Source organism: Molothrus ater, chromosome 2 (assembly GCF_012460135.2).
Source record: "Molothrus ater isolate BHLD 08-10-18 breed brown headed cowbird chromosome 2, BPBGC_Mater_1.1, whole genome shotgun sequence".
Classification (NCBI taxonomy): domain Eukaryota; kingdom Metazoa; phylum Chordata; class Aves; order Passeriformes; family Icteridae; genus Molothrus; species Molothrus ater.
Genome location: NC_050479.2, coordinates 95,496,470 through 95,513,497, shown reverse-complemented (window position 1 = coordinate 95,513,497; position 17,028 = coordinate 95,496,470). Strand labels below are relative to the sequence as shown.

The 17,028-nt window shown below is 45.4% G+C and overlaps 2 protein-coding genes across 8 annotated transcripts in view; one reads left to right on the top strand and one right to left on the bottom strand.

Annotated features, from left to right (window-relative positions):
* Window positions 1-8,447, top strand: part of COL8A1 (collagen type VIII alpha 1 chain) — an 86,354-nt gene extending 77,907 nt beyond the window's left edge. Inside the window, exons 4-5 of the mRNA XM_036383631.2 lie at window positions 4,313-4,628; window positions 6,397-8,447. Of these exons, the coding sequence (XP_036239524.1) occupies window positions 4,316-4,628; window positions 6,397-8,303 (2,220 nt within the window). The 5' untranslated portion in view covers window positions 4,313-4,315 and the 3' untranslated portion in view covers window positions 8,304-8,447. The remainder of the gene's footprint in view (window positions 1-4,312; window positions 4,629-6,396) is intronic.
* ST3GAL6 (ST3 beta-galactoside alpha-2,3-sialyltransferase 6) overlaps window positions 1-17,028 on the bottom strand; it is a 319,252-nt gene that overhangs the window by 265,569 nt on the left and 36,655 nt on the right. For 2 of the 7 annotated variants that reach the window (XM_036383672.1, XM_036383699.1), the window contains one exon: window positions 10,928-15,437. The exons of 3 other annotated variants lie outside the window; for them this stretch is intronic. In XM_036383672.1, coding sequence (XP_036239565.1) covers window positions 15,357-15,437 — 81 coding nt within the window. In that variant the 3' untranslated portion in view covers window positions 10,928-15,356. Of the gene's footprint in view, window positions 1-10,927; window positions 15,438-17,028 lie in introns of those variants that run through there. 2 more of the 7 variants (XR_004980280.1, XM_036383691.1) reach the window with 2 other exon arrangements.

Here is a 17,028-nt window from a genome sequence, read left to right as displayed (position 1 = left end):
CCTATTTCTGCTGACAAACTGAAATAGCCAGAGAAAGGTCCTTTATAGTTTTCTCAGGAGAACAGCTCTACCAAAGAGATTATTGAGAAATGTTTTCGCTCAAGCTTTGCCTGTAAAAATGTGTTTTTTCAAGGATTCTCTCTCACCCACAGAACCAACCAGATACCTTCACACACAAGCAACTGAACACTGTGGTTTAGGATAATGTTCCTTCACCTCAAGTGTCTTGTCCCACCCTAGGTAAAGCAAAATGTTTGTTGTGGCTTAATCTGAACATCTGGTGCAAAATGACATGTCACATTGTGGGAAAGCTCAGTGGCTCCTCTCCTCCATCTTCCTTCCAACATCCAAAGTCACAATAAAACTTTACTTTCTCCAAGCCCTTGGCTTCTCTAAAGGAGTACTCATGCACTTATAACCTGCCACAAATACACAGACACATTCCTATTGCTTTCTGACAAAAACCCTGGAAAATCCCAATCCAAAGTGAAATTACTGCTCCACCAACAGTCACCTTGGAAAGCATGGCAGATTGCGTTACATGAATGCATTTGAGGGTGATCCCTAAATTGCTGGGATTTGGGTGAAGGGGGTGGGAAGTCTTACACTTTGGCTGCATCTTCAAAACAGGTTTTTTCTCCTACTCACTCTCCTTGATTTCTGTCACTGCCAGGAAAACATCTCCTTTTGCTGTTCAGAAGCTCTGGAGGACCTTTCCAACACTTAGGATCTATAGGCTTCTTTTGAAAACCAAGAGCAAGATTTTCAGTAGCTTTTAGGCATTTAAAGATGCCCATAGTGAATGGGTTTCACTAGAAACCCATTAAATGGGTTTCCTAGTGAGGTCTTCAAACTAGAGCTGTGCACCCAGGCACTCAGAAACAAACTGCAAGGCAGAAAAAACACACCTTCAACTTCTCTCAGTGCATAAATAACTTTTTAGAGAAGCTGAGCAGGATGAGAGGCAATGAGCAGAAACTCTGAAGGACTATCCCCAGCATCTCTCATGCTTCTGAGCAGGCTTTCCCTGTAGTGATGGTATCTGACAGCAATAATCCAGCGGCAGCACATATGACTCTACCACATCTTTCATCAAGACTAATTTTTTGTCTGATCCCTCCTTCCTTTGTGAGCAAGGGGAGACGAGCTGGACAGACAGTACCAAACACAGGCTGTGTCTCCAGTACCTGCGGCAGACCCCAAGCCCCAGACAGCTCACGAGGCCACAGGGGAGGCGCTGACCTCCTCCCACAAAGATGCCAGCCAAATCACATCTAGCCCAAGGCTGTTCAGTAAATAAACTCCCACCTTCCACCTCAGCTAGTCACAGGCACCAGCCCAAGCCAAAATCAATAGATGAGAAGCAATCTGTCATTTCCAGGCCACACTGGTTGAGTTATGGATGAGTCAAAAAACAATACAGGAAACACAGATGTGGTGAGATCATCTCCTTCTCTGGAGCCTTCCTATCTCTACAAGTCTTGGCTAATCTCCCTCAAAATTTCCACGTGCATACACAAAACCATCTCGTGTACCTTGTGGTCGTGCCTGTTCCAGTGCAGGTGCATTGCGTGATGCTTGGCAGGGCCAGGCCAGCCTGGCACAAGCAACAGCAGCCCGAATTCACCTGAGCAGCAGGCAGGCTGGTGTCTCTTGCAGCAAAGTTTTTTCAGTTATTTCAAATGCCTCCCACTTGCACACAGAGTCCATGTTTTGTAATAATAACAAGGAGAAAATCTCATCCAAAGGAATTTTACCTATTTCCCCTTCTACTTATTCCACTGAAGTTATCTTTTTTAAACCCCCCCCACCCAAACTGGCCACCAGAACAACAAAGTAGCCAAGATGCTAAATTAATAACCTCATTCTTCAAAATCCACCTTGCCCTTCAAACTAACAGGTTTCAAAACCTGTCCTATATCATTCAGTGCCTTATAATTTTTTAAAAGGTTTCACTGAATTTCTCCCTTCATACAGGTAATGTTTTTCCTTTGAGAGAGAGGCAGAGAATAGTGCAAATTTTCCAGTAACTGAGATTTTCTCTGCAGACTTAGGTAGGCATTACCCTATTCAGCTACAGAGAGGCAAAGGTGTTGCAATTTACTCCTGTACAGAAAGGAGCAGGAAGGCCAAGAAAAAAAAGGGGGATATATTCCTGCCTCCCCCATTTCCCCCCACCCCCCCAAAAAAACCCCAAAAGGTTGCTTAGGGTCCATGTGCCCAGATGAAGCTGGAGTGAGTTAGTTCAGTCACCCCACCCCAGCCAAGCCACAATAATTGATCATGCACAGGCTGCCCTCCCACTCCAAAGCTCACCATTGAGCTTTAAACAGAAATACCACATCCCAAGGCCCTAATCCTTTAGCTCACAGCTGCACAGCCAGCTGTGGGCTAAAAGCCACATTAAACTCACTGGAGGAGAAGCATTTGCTGAAATGCTTTGCTGAACAAGGATGAGCATCTGTGCTTGGGCTTTGGCTACCCTTACAAACTCCTGTACATCTTGGCTCTGGTTTTCTTTGCCACATGGCAGCTAGTTAGTCCAAGAATTCCTGGGAGGGAAAGTGACTGTAGAAACTCAGCTGTGCAACATATGCTCCATCTAGTGTTTATTCGTAGTATTTCATTTTCTTAAAAGGTTTGGTTTGCTGATAACACATATTTCCATCTTTTCTGTAGTTCATATGTCTGTAGGTGATCATTGCTGAAAATAACCTGCTTATTTCAACTACACCATTTTGATCTAGCCTCCACTTACACCTTCAGTAATGATTATACACCAATTTCCATTTAGAGATAAAATCTTATAGAGCAAAATGAAGGGAAAATGTTTTAAAAGGGCAGCAAGGGTTTTCCCAGGTGCTTTGCTAACACCAAGTGAATGGAAAACGTCAAACAGGAGTAAAACATAAAACCTGGAGGGCACACAGGGGAAAGTTTCTCCCCATAAATGATACTTCCCAGACATGAGGGCACAGTGCTGAGCCCCTTTGCCGTAGACTGAGGTACTTTTTGTCCTCTATGTCGAGCCAGGCTGCTGGGGAAGGACAGAAAAATAAGCAGGTGACACAAAGCTCTTGCTGCCTCTTCAGGCTATCCTCATCACACCAGAACACAGCAGCTGCTGGGAGCAAGTCCTGCCAAGTAATTTGGCAAAGCTCTGGAGCAGAAATGATCTGGAAATGCAGCCAGGTTGGGTGCAAGGCATTTTTGCAGGGTAGAAAAAAGGAACAGTGGCAACAGCCATCAGGTTTGGCAACTGCCATGTGTATTTTGAAAGGTTAAGACTTGCTTGCCAGATTTGGCTGTGGGCCAAAAGACTCCAACACACAGAGTCTCTTTTTACCATGTGCTGTCCCCTAATTTACATTACTTGAGGGAGTTCCTGGTTCCTAATTTGCTGTTCAGCTGATGGTAGTGCCCTTAACTGCAAAAAGAAAAGCCAACAACACGTGGGACAAGAAGTCCCAAGCTAACATTTTGATAAAGAAGTAAAAGAAAGAAAGTCCAACCCCATTCTGTTGTGTTAGCAGGACTGGTGAGGTGCTGGGATGGGCTGCCTTGCAATGGGCCAGGATCCACAGTGGGGAAGACCTTCAGAAAATAGGGCCTGCTTAGGAATGGGCCTGCTTAGGCTGCCACCACTCCAGGTAGGATCAGCCAACCCAAGCCTTCCTCTGGAAGGCTTGGGTTGGCTGATCCTACCTGGAGTGGTGGCAGCTTAAGCAGGCCCAGTCCTTCTGGGAGGAGGCCAAGAGGATCCCAGCCCAGCTAAGAGGAGAGCTGGCAAGGAGCTGTGGTAGAAACAGACAGCCCTTGGACACTGCAGCCAGAGGGTACAATCCCAAGCACAGATTTAAGCTCAGAAACAGAGCTTTCATTGCTGTGGAAAGAAGAAGGGGAACCGACAATACACCTTCTTGGGCAGAACCCTTTTAGGAGATCCCCACATCCCCTGCCTGCTCTTCCCATGTGCCAGAGCTTGCAGCAGAGCTCCCCAAAGCTCAGGTGAGAAGGCAGCAAACTGGGAGCAGGCCCCTGTGTGGAATAACCACAGAGGTCTCCTCTGGGGTGGCATAGAACTAAATACATAGAAGGGCATTTGCTGTAATAGCAGTGCTTGAGTAGACCCTCCAATAAATCAGATACAGACCTGCTGCAGGATATCCTCCAGGGCAGCACACAAACCAGAGCCACTTTGCAGAGATTTAGGTCCAGTTTGCTGCAGAAAATGAGAACAGCTTGCCCTAATGAGGAATGCACAACATGTAAAAACATCTTCCATCTGTGTGTTTTGTGGTGCTTTTCACAGGTGATGGTCATGCTGCTCTTCCCCATGCAGCTGCTGGTAGTGGCTGTCACTGTTTACCTAGAGCTGGTGAGGTCTGCTCAAGGTGGTGCCTACTATGGGATCAAGCAGCTGCCACCTCAGGTGCCCCAGTACCAACCCCTTGGACAACAAGTACCTCACATGCCGCTGGGCAAAGAAGGCATCCCAATGCAGCACCTGGGCAAGGAGGTACCCCGCATGCCCTACAGGAAGGAGTACCCCCATCTGCCCCAGTACAGGAAGGAGGTCCCACAGATGCCCATGCTCGGCAAGGATATGGCTCCCAAGAAAGAGAAAGGTAGGTCAGCATGTCCCTCTCCACTCCTGCACGGTCCCATCTGGCGTGCCATGGGGAAATTTAACATTGGAGCAGGCTGCTGCTGCAGGCTGGGCACAGCACCCTTGTGCCCAAAGGGCTGGCCAGGCTCATACCTGGCCACAGGTGGACAAAACAGGTTCATGGGAGCTGTGGGGCAGCTCATGGTCACCAGCACAAGACCACAGTCATCCTCTGGGCTGCAGCACAGCCTCTGAGCAGCCCTACCTGCAATGAGCCTCCAGCATACAGGTTTGCTCAGGTGCTGTTCAACTCTAGGAAAAGCCTTGCTGTCCCATCTATTTGTAGGAGACCCTCTGATGGGGTTTCAAATGGTGGCTCAGAGTCCTGTCTGGATGTGCTCCCACTCTCACTGGAACAAGCACACATATGAACTAAGAGCCCCAAGGTTTAAATTTATGGGAACATCACTGTTTTGTCTGACTTTGTCCAGACCCTGTGATTTTGAGGTTTGCAGATAAAAACATACAATTTCTCTACAGACTCTGGAGTCCTCTTTCTGTAGGTTATTTATGGGTGTAACAGAGGCATTGAAAGTACAGAGGAATAATGCACAGGTCTGCACGTACAAGCACTTTCTCTATTCAGTAAAGGAAGTTTGGACAGTATTAAGGTACTTAAGAAAACAAAAAAAAGGTCCAAAATACAAAGGGTGACCAGGAACACCCAGTGTCATAAAATTCTTGTGAGGACCACCAGCATCTGTACAAGTGCAGACAAACTGGGTAACTTTGTCCTACTGAGGCCCCAGCTAACCACAACCTCCACTGACTTCACGGGGAAATGGAAGATTTCAGGGCCTATTTTTGGAGTGTCTGAACAAGAACCATTAGCTGTAGAAAAATCAACCTACCTCATGAGCAAAGATTTTTGATGTGCATAAAACACAACATGTGCAGAGAGGGAAGGTTTTTGCCTCCCATAAAGCAGAGGTCTGCCCTCAAACCTCATCTCCCGTCCTTCCCCAAATCTCTCACTTTTTTACACATTTTAGAGCCAGAAAGAGTTTCCATTAACCCAAAAAGCAGGAGCTTGAAAAGCAACCAACCCCAGCAGCAATTTCCCCACCCTGACCTGCAATGATAAGTGGTGACATACACAAAAATGTGGGTTTCAACAATAAAAACCTTTTGCAAAGTGTTTAGAAGAGCCATAACTAGACATGGCTATGCCAAAAGAGCAACACTGATTAAGGCTGCAGGTTTCCAGTAATACTCTAATGGGAACCAAAGCCTTGGGGAAAATACAGATACACCTTATGTATAAACTTCTTACTAATACAATCTTATTTAATTGATCTTGCTTATTTATGCCCATCCAGAAAAAGCACTTTTATGCCAGGATTCCTCCCACAGCATGAGAGCACTGAGTTTCCTGTAAAAACTTCTAAAGGTAGATTGATCTACCGCAATGTGGGACAAAATGCAGATTTTGCTGTTTAAGATTGTATAGGTAGAAAACACCACCAAAGCACAAATGGTTTTTACATATGATGCACAGTAATTACTTTGTGGTAACAGAAGCACGCATGGAAGTTTGGAGTATGAAAAACAGTAACATCCTCTTTAATTCTCAACACCAACCTGTAACTCGCTAGTTGTCTCTGTCTACCACAAAACCACAAGGTATCATTAAAAGCATATTCAATTCAAAACTGCCTGCTTTTTGAAGGATGTGACTGCACTCACCTTTTATCTCTTCCTCTGGCCCTTTCTTCTTTTCTTCCCAGAAATTCCCATGCGCAGTCTGAGGGGTGAACAAGGTCCCCCAGGTGAGCCTGGACCAAGAGGGCCACCAGGGCCACCAGGATTACCAGGTCATGGTGTACCAGGAGCCAAAGGAAAACCAGGCCCACAAGGATACCCAGGAATTGGAAAGCCGGGTTTGCCAGGGATGCCAGGAAAACCAGGGGTCATGGGGCCCCCAGGGCCAAGAGGGGAGATGGGGCCGAAGGGGGAAATTGGGCCTATGGGGATTCCTGGACCACAAGGACCACCAGGGCCTCATGGGCTTCCTGGCATAGGGAAGGCGGGTGCTCCGGGGCTGCAGGGGCAACCAGGGCCAAAGGGTGAGCCTGGGATGAAGGGGCCACCAGGAATCCCTGGGATCCCAGGGCCAAAAGGGGAGAAGGGGGTTGGGATCCCAGGTTTGCCAGGTCTGAAGGGTCCACCTGGGCTTCCTGGTCCCCCCGGCCCCGTGGGACTGCCAGGGGTTGGCAAACCCGGCATGGTTGGCTTCCCTGGCCCACAGGGACCCCTGGGCAAACCCGGACCCCCAGGAGAGTTGGGGCTGCAGGGGCCTCCAGGGGCCCCTGGGATCCAAGGCCCTCCTGGCCCACCTGGTATTGGCAAACCAGGCCAGGATGGCATGCCCGGCCAGCCTGGCTTCCCGGGTGGCAAAGGGGAGCAGGGATTGCCAGGCCTGCCAGGCCCCCCCGGCCTCCCTGGGGTTGGGAAGCCGGGCTTCCCTGGGCCCAAAGGGGAGCGAGGTGTGGGTGGTCTGCCTGGGCCTCTGGGGCCAAAGGGGGAGAAGGGGCATGCGGGGCCACCTGGCATGGGAGGGCCACCAGGGGAACCCGGCCAGCCAGGACTGCCAGGCATCATGGGACCCCCGGGGGCCGCTGGTTTCCCAGGACCTAAAGGGGAGGGGGGTGCCGTAGGGCCACCAGGACCAGTCGGCCCCAAAGGGGAACCCGGCCTGCAGGGTTTTCCAGGAAAGCCAGGCTTTCCTGGGGAAGTGGGTGGCCCTGGGCTGCGGGGGCTGCCGGGCCCCACAGGACCCAAGGGGGAAGCCGGACACAAAGGCTTGCCGGGACTGCCGGGTGTCCCGGGGCTTGTGGGGCCAAAGGGTGAGCCCGGGCTACCCGGTGCCCAGGGGCTTCAGGGCCCCTCGGGCATCCCGGGCATTGCGGGACCCAGTGGTCCCATCGGCCCCCCCGGGCTGCCAGGGGCGAAGGGCGAGCCAGGCATGCCCGGCCCCCCTGGCTTTCCTGGGATAGGCAAACCTGGTGCTGCGGGGCTGCAGGGACCCCCGGGAAAGCCTGGGGCGCTCGGTCCTCCTGGCCAGCCGGGGCTCCAGGGGCCACCGGGCCCTCCCGGGCCGCCAGGTCCCCCGGTCATCATCCCGCCCACTCCACCAGCTGTGGGACAATACCTGCCTGAGGTGGGACCAGGGATAGACGGCTTGAAGCCCCCCTACGGCTACAAGGGTAAGAAAGACAAGGCTGGTAGCATTGTTTACGAGATGCCCGCGTTCACGGCAGAGCTCCTCACGCCCTTCCCCCGCGTCGGGGTGCCCGTGAAGTTCGACAAGCTCCTGTACAACGGCCGGCAGAACTACAACCCCCAGACGGGGATCTTCACATGCGAGATCCCCGGTGTCTACTATTTCGCCTACCACGTCCACTGTAAAGGCGCCAACGTGTGGGTGGCGCTGTACAAGAACAACGAGCCGCTCATGTACACCTACGACGAATACAAGAAGGGCTTCCTGGACCAGGCTTCGGGCAGCGCCGTGGTGCAGCTGATGCACGGAGACAAAGTCTACGTTCAGATGCCATCCGAGCAGGCGGCAGGACTCTATGCCGGGCAGTACGTTCATTCGTCTTTTTCAGGGTATTTATTGTATCCCATGTAAAACAAACAGACTCACACACACAACACACACACACAATCAAAACCTTTCTCCTCTGCTTCTAACTTTTATACAACAAAAGGTGCATTTTATGACCATTTGACCATCTTGTACAAAAACAATAATAAATGCAAAGTTTAACATTATACACAGATAGTTATAAAAAAAGGTATGGCAAACATATCTAAAGATGTGTATCAGGTTCATAAACAGTTGTTTTGCACCCAAGGGGGACATATTAGCTGTACATTATATATTTCTGCAAAGCCATGCTTACTTAATTTCATTCACAGTAATTCAGTACTAAAGTTCAAATCAGTGTATGTCACTCACTCCTGTTGCTTTGATCATAGTTATGAGACGAAAAACAGTGACTTAAAGCAGAGTAGGTCAGTCTCTAATTATATTTTAAAAAATTGAGAGGCTTATTTGTCTGGGTGGGGATTTTCTTCGATTTTTTATAGCAGGTCTACCTGACAAGCAAAGGTTCCCTTGGCTGGAGACTTTTATTTCCCTTCCCCTGTAATAAAATAATCCTGCATGTGAGTTTTTTCCTGAACAATTTACTTACGATGGAAGAGAAATCCTGATGGCATGATCATTCCCCCTGAGCCTTCTCCAGCAGTCACTGGATCTAAAATGTCACCAGTGCGTCCAGCAGGCACTGGCTTCACTTCCAAATGCCACAGCACTTAAAAAGTCTCCGTTCCCTATTCACACAGCTCAAGTAGATGAGGCAAATCTCCCCCATTTATTTGTGCCACGTCATTGAGGCATTTTGGCCAACACATGGCCATACTTCAGGGTGGCATAAATTTGCTTCAATTTCTGTGCTTGTACCAAGAACCCATTTAGCTTGTCAGAAGAAACACCTATTCTGCCACTCAGCAAAAGCTGAATCAGTTTGCTTTTGCAATGACTAGGCAAAGCAGAAGTAGCTTTGTTTGTTTAACTGATTTGTTGCTTGAGATCAACCAATAATTTTACTGGCAATACTGATCACGCAAATTTATTTGAGAACTTGGTTCTATCTAAAAACTGATTTCCAATCCTTATTTATACGTTACCAGTTGTCAAGGAGAACCAGCAGGTCTCAATACTTTTCTGTACTTGAGGACAGTGACTTCTGTGCACGAAGTCTCTGTCTGCTCATCAGTGGTGCTAATCTCACCTCAAAAAGTGTTCTGTTTCCAAAGGGCAGTGGACCTTGCTGTGGTTCCCTGTACATCACACATGGCTGCATTAGTTCAAGGAGTTAAGTGCTCATCACTTCTTCAATGTCTTTAGCTACCGCTACTGCTTTTGATTAAAAATGAACTAGATTTTTTTCACGCAGAACTAAGATTGGATTTAACTGGCATGACCATTATTTAAATGCAGAGTTTAATGCAGTCTAACATTGACTAAGGACTCAAGTGATATAATGTGGTGCTTTATCTCAGAAATTTTATGGAATGGTGGCAGGAATGGACAAACAGTTTACCAGACACTGGTGACTTCAGTATGCTCCCAGAATATATGACATATGTCAAAAGCAAATAATTTTGTATTTAAAATTTTTGTACTGATTTGAAAGAAATACCTTATTAAATATCTTTAAAAATAAAACCAAAAACCAATTCTGTCTTCATTCAGAACTATCAGAAGGAACATTCATCCTGCTGAACTCATTTATCAGACCACAAGGGCTCTCTGAAACCACTGACAGCCTGATATAGGGGGGGAAATTAAGAGATACACCCTATTCTCTCATTCCCATCTCCTGGTAAAACATGCTCTAAGCCAGAGAGGGAACACATCCCATTTGGTGGGAGGGCACAGCAGGGTCTGGGGGGTACATGAAGAGGGAGGGACTCCCTCAGGTAGCCCCTGGGGACAGATACTGCTCAGCATGAGCCAACATGGGAGTGCAGGGAAGAAGGCAGAGGGGCAGCCAAGGAATCAGCCACAGAGGCTGCTGCTAAGGGCTTGTGTTGCCTGAAAAGGCAGAACTGGCTACCCAGGAGGAGAGGTGCTTGCTCTCCTGATGTGGCTTCCTCAAAGACAAGCATTTCGTCCAAGCTGGTGAACGCCTGAACTGTTCATACTGAAAGCCATGCACTGAATACCTACTGTGCCAGAAAATTGTTATCCGAATCTCCCTTGGACTCCCTGAAGCCCTCAGCATCTCATTTTTACTGCACAAAGGAAAAATACTGCACTCAACATCTCTCTATCTAAAGCCATTTTCCCTTTCTGAAAATTTTTATCGTACACCATCTTCGTTCTTCATCTCTTATTTTAGCAGTCCCCCGCCAGCTCACAGTAAGACAAACTAGATTCAAAATACAATGAAAAATTCGAATCACAAGGATGCTGCTCTTGATCTTACCCACAACAAACATGTCTCGGCTATGGTTGTACTCCGCCTGGAGTTAGATCTCTAGCCACAGGACAACTCTGCCCACCTAGGTTCAAAAACTTTCAGCTGTTTTGCTCTACAAAGCACTGAAGTTTGTTCCAAAACTTGAAACCATACCTGACAACACCATTTACTTGACACACCAATAATAACAGCCCTGGGCATGCCCACACATCCACACTCACACACAGAGAGAGCACCAGCCTTGCAAAAATAAGTCTGAGGGCACTGTCTTTAACAGTTTATTCACAGGAAAATAATCGCCTTCTATATGTAGCATTCAAAATTTCACTTGAAACAACTCTAAGAATTCCTCAAAATACAGGTGGCATTTCAAAGGCATATAAAACTTAAGACAAATGGCAAATAAAATAAGTATTTCCCAATACCAAGAACATATGCTGAGCTTTGTATGTTCTTAAAAATCAGAGTCCACTTAAAAGTGAAGGTATTTATGCTCTTCCCCCAGAGCATTGCTAAAAGGAAAGCATGACATTGGAAACAAGAAGTACCACATGCTAATTAAACATCAAAGTTGTGATTCTGTATTATTATCACCTATGTAGTCACTGGAAATATCTGGAATACATTTAGGAACATCTTTTAGACACTCTCAGATTCGTATTTAGTGCAATAGTCTGTGACTTCCCTGAATTATTACAGCAGAGGAAATAATAGTTTCCCAACAAAGAAACCTCCAGAAAGTCTGAGCCAAACAGAGCTTTCAGCCAACATGTGTCATCCTGCCTGTTCTGTGCATAGTTTGGTATTTTAGAGCTGTGACTATCTGACAGTGCAGCATTTTGAGATGGGTGGCAGATAAAATGCAGAAGCACCTTTGCTGTAAATTCAGCAAGCTGCCAGAGAACAGGAACAAGAATAAGAAGGGAGGAGAACATCTGACTTCAGATAGAAAAATGATGGGAGACACTGGGGACCTACACAGTTACACCATTATCAGACACAGAAATAAAGCTGGCAGCACCCTGGGATTCAAAACTGGCAGCTTCACTCCTGATATGATTAAAAAAACCCCAGATAGCTTTTAAAGGGAAATTTCAGTGCAGATTTCATTTTCAGAAATGGCAAAAAGGTAAAAAAAATCTTAATAGCAGCTCAGGCCTGGAAACTATCTAAATATTTGATGCTAGCATTATTGTTTTATTCTAAAAGCCCCAAGTCTTTGGTACTACAAAACACCTGTGAAAATGTGTGCCCAGACAGAAGAGACACTAATTTGTGATTACTGCTGAGAAACACACTACATATGGGTGTTCCTGCCTCTGTCCTTGAGGCAGAGCAGCAGGAATGCTGTACGTGAAGCAGGTGCTGTTACAGGGCTGGTGTACACAGGATCCTACAACTTGTGGGGAGAAAAATTCATGACTAGGCTCACTGCTTATAATAGACGACAAAAAAGTTACTGGCCTGCAAGCTATGCTTTCAAAAAAAAAAAACAAAAAAAAACACACACACAAAAAACCCAAACAAACAAAAAACCCAACAACAACAAAAAAACCCCACCACAAATGCCCCATAGTTTATCAGCAGCATCAGCTCTTGGCTTCATCCTGAGGGAACAGTTTCGTTCAAAATGTTACCCAGTCACCCAGGGACAAAAACTGCAGTGGACTCAACACCCCTGGCAGGAGCACAGAAGTGGTAGAAAAATATCCCTCAAAATACCGCTTAATTTGAAAAATAAGTCAGCCGTACCATGGGAAGGGCTTATTAGGATATGAAAAGAAACAGCTGATATGGATAAATGCTTGTAGAGAACATATTAAATTCATTGAGAACACCAAACATTATTTTAAAAAATATTTTAGGGAGATCAAAAAGCTGATGTGGCAAAAGTGGAAAAGACTAAAGGGATTTTTTTAAGTACAGAGATTTTGGGAGACACCATTTGTTTGCCATGAGGCTTCTATTTTTTTCCAATTATTTTATTTGATCTGCTACAGCTAGAATCCAAATCCCATCCTCCCAAAAAAAGCAGAAAATCTACTAGAAAAATTGGAGAAGGAATCAGTTTAGATTAGTGGGAAGACTATCTCTGGAGATGAAATAAAGCAGAGAAAATAACATCTTCAAAAGCAGAGCTCCCTACCCACTTCTTGGAACTGGAGACAGGGGTGGAGAAGCAGAAGGATGCAGTCTGCACCATCACAAAAACTCTCCTCACAGTGTCCAGAACATATTCAACAGCTCTCCTGGAAAAACATCCTGCAAGATGTTACATGGATGCAGCTGGACTGTGGGAACAGCCACTGGGAGAGGAGGGGGCCCTAGATCTGGAAGCAACCACAGGTTTTGAGGGTGAAGGAGCAGCCCCCCACTTCTGCTGGCCTTGGCTCTCAACACAATCAAAGATCTACCGGGGGCTTCTCTGCAACAACAGCTTGGAGAACACTGCTATGTCAGCAAAAAGCCTTGCCACAGCGGCTTTTGCAGTGGAATTACTACTGTCAGGAGTTTAAATCACTGTAGGTCCGGGGCTGCAGAATCACATACAAACCTTTTCAATTAACTGAAATAACCAGGAGAAATAAATGCTGTTAGAGACACAAAGACAATAATGTCACTATTTTCTTGAGTGAAACCCCACCTGTTTGTATTGAGATTTTCAAGCAAAAATCTCTCCAAAGTCTCAGGAAAAAGTAAAGGAAATACAAAAAATTAAGAGCCCTTCTGCCAGTTGGTGAAGAAATTATGATTTCCTCCATTTCTACCACCAGTATCACCTGGGGACATGCTTCCCAGGTGCAATACCTGGGGACATGCTCCCCTCTCCTCCACACCCCGACCTGCCACCCTGCACACAGCTGGAATACAGCTGCAGCCAAGCGACATGCAGCAGACAAGACACCATGGCACACCCTGTCCCTTGCTGGGACACACCTGCATCCTTCCCCAGCCCATGCCAGAGATTTTCCTGACATCTCAAGTTATTTCAGGTATGTCCAGCTTGCTTGACACAGACCAAAGCTCAGGAATCACTGGGTGAAAACACAAGCCTCCTTCCTTTCAGCTGTGGCACCTCTCCAGACCACACTGCCCTCCCCCTAACTCCCAAATGGCAATTCCTCTCCATAGCTGCAGCAAAATAAATTGTGTTCAGCACTCTTGCAATCCTCACCTTCTGAAAATAACAAATACCCTGGTTTATGTTCATATTGTGATTGTTTGCATTCCTCCTAAATGTCCTCTCTATATAATTTTATAGAAAAGCAACCATGGTATTCCTACCAACTTCAAAGACTTTTTAAGTGGACTTATTTGCGTTTTCTTCAGGTTTGATTAATAAAGATAACCACAAAATCATCCAGAAATTCTGCCATAATTAAAATAAAAATTTTATATAAATGTCGTGTGAGAGAACTGGAACTGCACATTGTTGTTCTTTGATAGCTGTCAAGCGTGTTCCCAAGCAGATTTCATTTATTCACAGGCTTGTCAGAGACAAACCAATACAGGAAATATAAACTTCCCATTAAATGTTTCAACTAAAATCTTGAGCAGGTTCTCACTGCTAAATGATTTAAGTTCATCCACACACTTCAAACTTAAATATCAACACAGAAGAGGTAAACAGATGCCAAATGATAATTCAGCTGAAGTACACCCTGGATATTCCCTACTACACTCTAATGCCAAAAATGGGAGTATTCCTTGTTTGTATTGATGCATTACAACATCTGAGGAAGGAGATTGTACTCATTTGGAAAAATCCACCTGTTTTTGAGGAAACAAACAAAAAAAATGCATGAGATGCTGTCCTGGAGAACTAGGACTCCAACAAACATTGACTCTAAACTCAGGCATGAACATGTCTGTCCAAGCTTTTGTTTCTATTGTGGTATGGGGGCTGACACAGGTAGTTCGGACAGCTCTTCAGTCTTTGTATTCCTTTTTTTTAAGTCAAGTCAGCAACTGTAAAATTTACTGGATGCACAGCACAGGGAGCATTATTATTCTATAAAATGGGTACAACACAAGCATCGTCAACACCAACATCTCCACAAATCAGACAAAGGGTCTTCACCTTCAGCAAAGGCAGACAGAAGCCCAGAGTTGATGGTCAGTGCAGAAGCTGTGGCTGCTCAGCTGAAGGTGGACATCCTCTCCTCAGGAGTATGGCAGAACAAAACCTGTACAGTCTGTATGTTCCCCCTTCTCCAAAACACACAGTAATGATTTAGATGCATAGTTTTAAAGCAATTTTCATACAAGAAGACAGACAGTCATGACTTTACATCCACCTACAGAATGAACACCAGTCATCTCAGTCTCCTGACAGTGGAACTCTTTTGGAGGACAACATCAGAAACAAAAGTATTCCAGAGAATTAATCATTTGGAAAGAGTTCTCACTGATAAGTAAGTGATGTACATCACATTTTTATATATCCCTGATACTTTCAGTTGAAAGTTTCATGGTTTTCCCACTATTAAATAGCTTCACAGAAATTCCGTTAACTCTGTTTGCAACAGTCCCTTACCCTCAGTTAAAAGTTTTTGCCTTGATGAGGTTTCTGGGCTCCTTTAAACGGTAAACAGTTATGTTGCACTTAAAAAATAAAAATGTCATACAAAAAATAAACATTTTTCAAATCTTGAAAATAGTGATTGTTCTTTGTATTTTCCATTCAGCTTTCATGTCAAATTGATCACAAAGTTCTTGTCTATAAGCTTCTTCAAAAATTTCTGCTCGGCAGTGATGTTGTGGTATTCATTCTAAAGAGATGTGAGGGAATAATAAAATTAATTATAAAATCAAATTATAACCAGCAGCACCACTTGGCTGTTCCTTTCTATTACCTGAGATACTTGGAAGATGCTAAGAACAGAAAAGGTCTGGGGAAAGACTTCTTAGCAAAGGCTATATAACCAGCAGCACCACTTGGCTGTTCCTTTCTATTACCTGAGATACTTGGAAGATGCTAAGAACAGAAAAGGTCTGGGGAAAGACTTCTTAGCAAAGGCTTAGCAGCTTCCCAAGAAAAGAGGATGCTCAAAACTAGATTAGATATTTTCATAAGGACACAACTGAAAAGGATGATCCTTTGGTGATAAGAACAGGTGAAATGTGGGCTCACAGAAATCCTTCCATTATTAACTCTTCCAAATCCTTGCCCTGCTTATTCAGAACAACGGCTCTGTAAGAACATTTACAGCACAAGCAGTAAGAAAATGAGTAATCGTCAAAACCCAGTGCAGGTTCTTGAAAAAGCACATCAGACACTTCTAGTTCAGATGCATCCTGCCAATTAGGTTCAGCAAACCCAAAGCAACCCATCTTCTGTGCTGTATCCAGGTTCTTGAGGAGACCACTAAGGTTAGTGGAGGGCAGCACAAGGAAAGTAAATTTACTTAAAGACACTGAATCCTGTAAATTAAAATGAATATAATATGTATACTGCATAAAAGATTACACAGATGTAGTATAGTATTTGCAATTTCTTGCCACTAAAGAACTAAAAGGAACATTTTTGTTTAATAGTTTGTTTTTTAAAATTTCAAGACTTTAGGAAACTTACAGATGTCTATTCAACTAATGATCAGCCTTACTCAAACTTAGTATATGTTGCAGAAAAGCACCTGCAGAGATGAGCCTCCAAACTAGGACAAGTTCAGTGTCAGAGGAAAATTATCTCAGAAAAGCAGGCATCTAGGAGTTCTGAGAAAAACATGAAAGGCTCCTATGGGCATTGTCTCTACCCTTCCTCTTCAGCAAATGGAAGAGGAGGAAAATGGCACCCATATGCTCTGGGCAAATGGCAAAGAAAACTTCACACTGCAGTGAAGGGCTAAGACAGGGTTGGCTTGAAATACAGAGATTAAGACAAATGAATACAAGAGCAGAGATATAAAAGAAAACAGAGGCATGGTCTTAGCAAAGCAGGAGGGAAGAGAAGGCATTCCTGATATTTTCCAGGCTCCTGCTGCTCCCTCTCCTGCTGAGTTGTGGCTTCCCCCTCCTGGAAGCTGTTCCTTCTCTTCCTAGCCTCCTCCAAGAGCTGCTTTTATTTTCTACTTTGAGTTTCCAAAATTCAGTTCTTTTCCTATGCAAGACCTATACAAGTTCATAGGTCTTAACTCCTTCCATTCCCCTTTGCTCTTCTTTCTGCCTTTTAAGGAGTCTGACAGCTATGATATACAGTACAAGTAGGTGCCAAGGAAAAAGACAACACCAAAAGAAACAACATTGCTTATGTGCTGACAGCGCTAACAAAGATGTCTCTAGGACAAGGGCTGTGCAGCCTAAGGAAAACACCAGCAAAGCTGAACACAACACACAAATGGACATCTCATGCAGACACTGCAG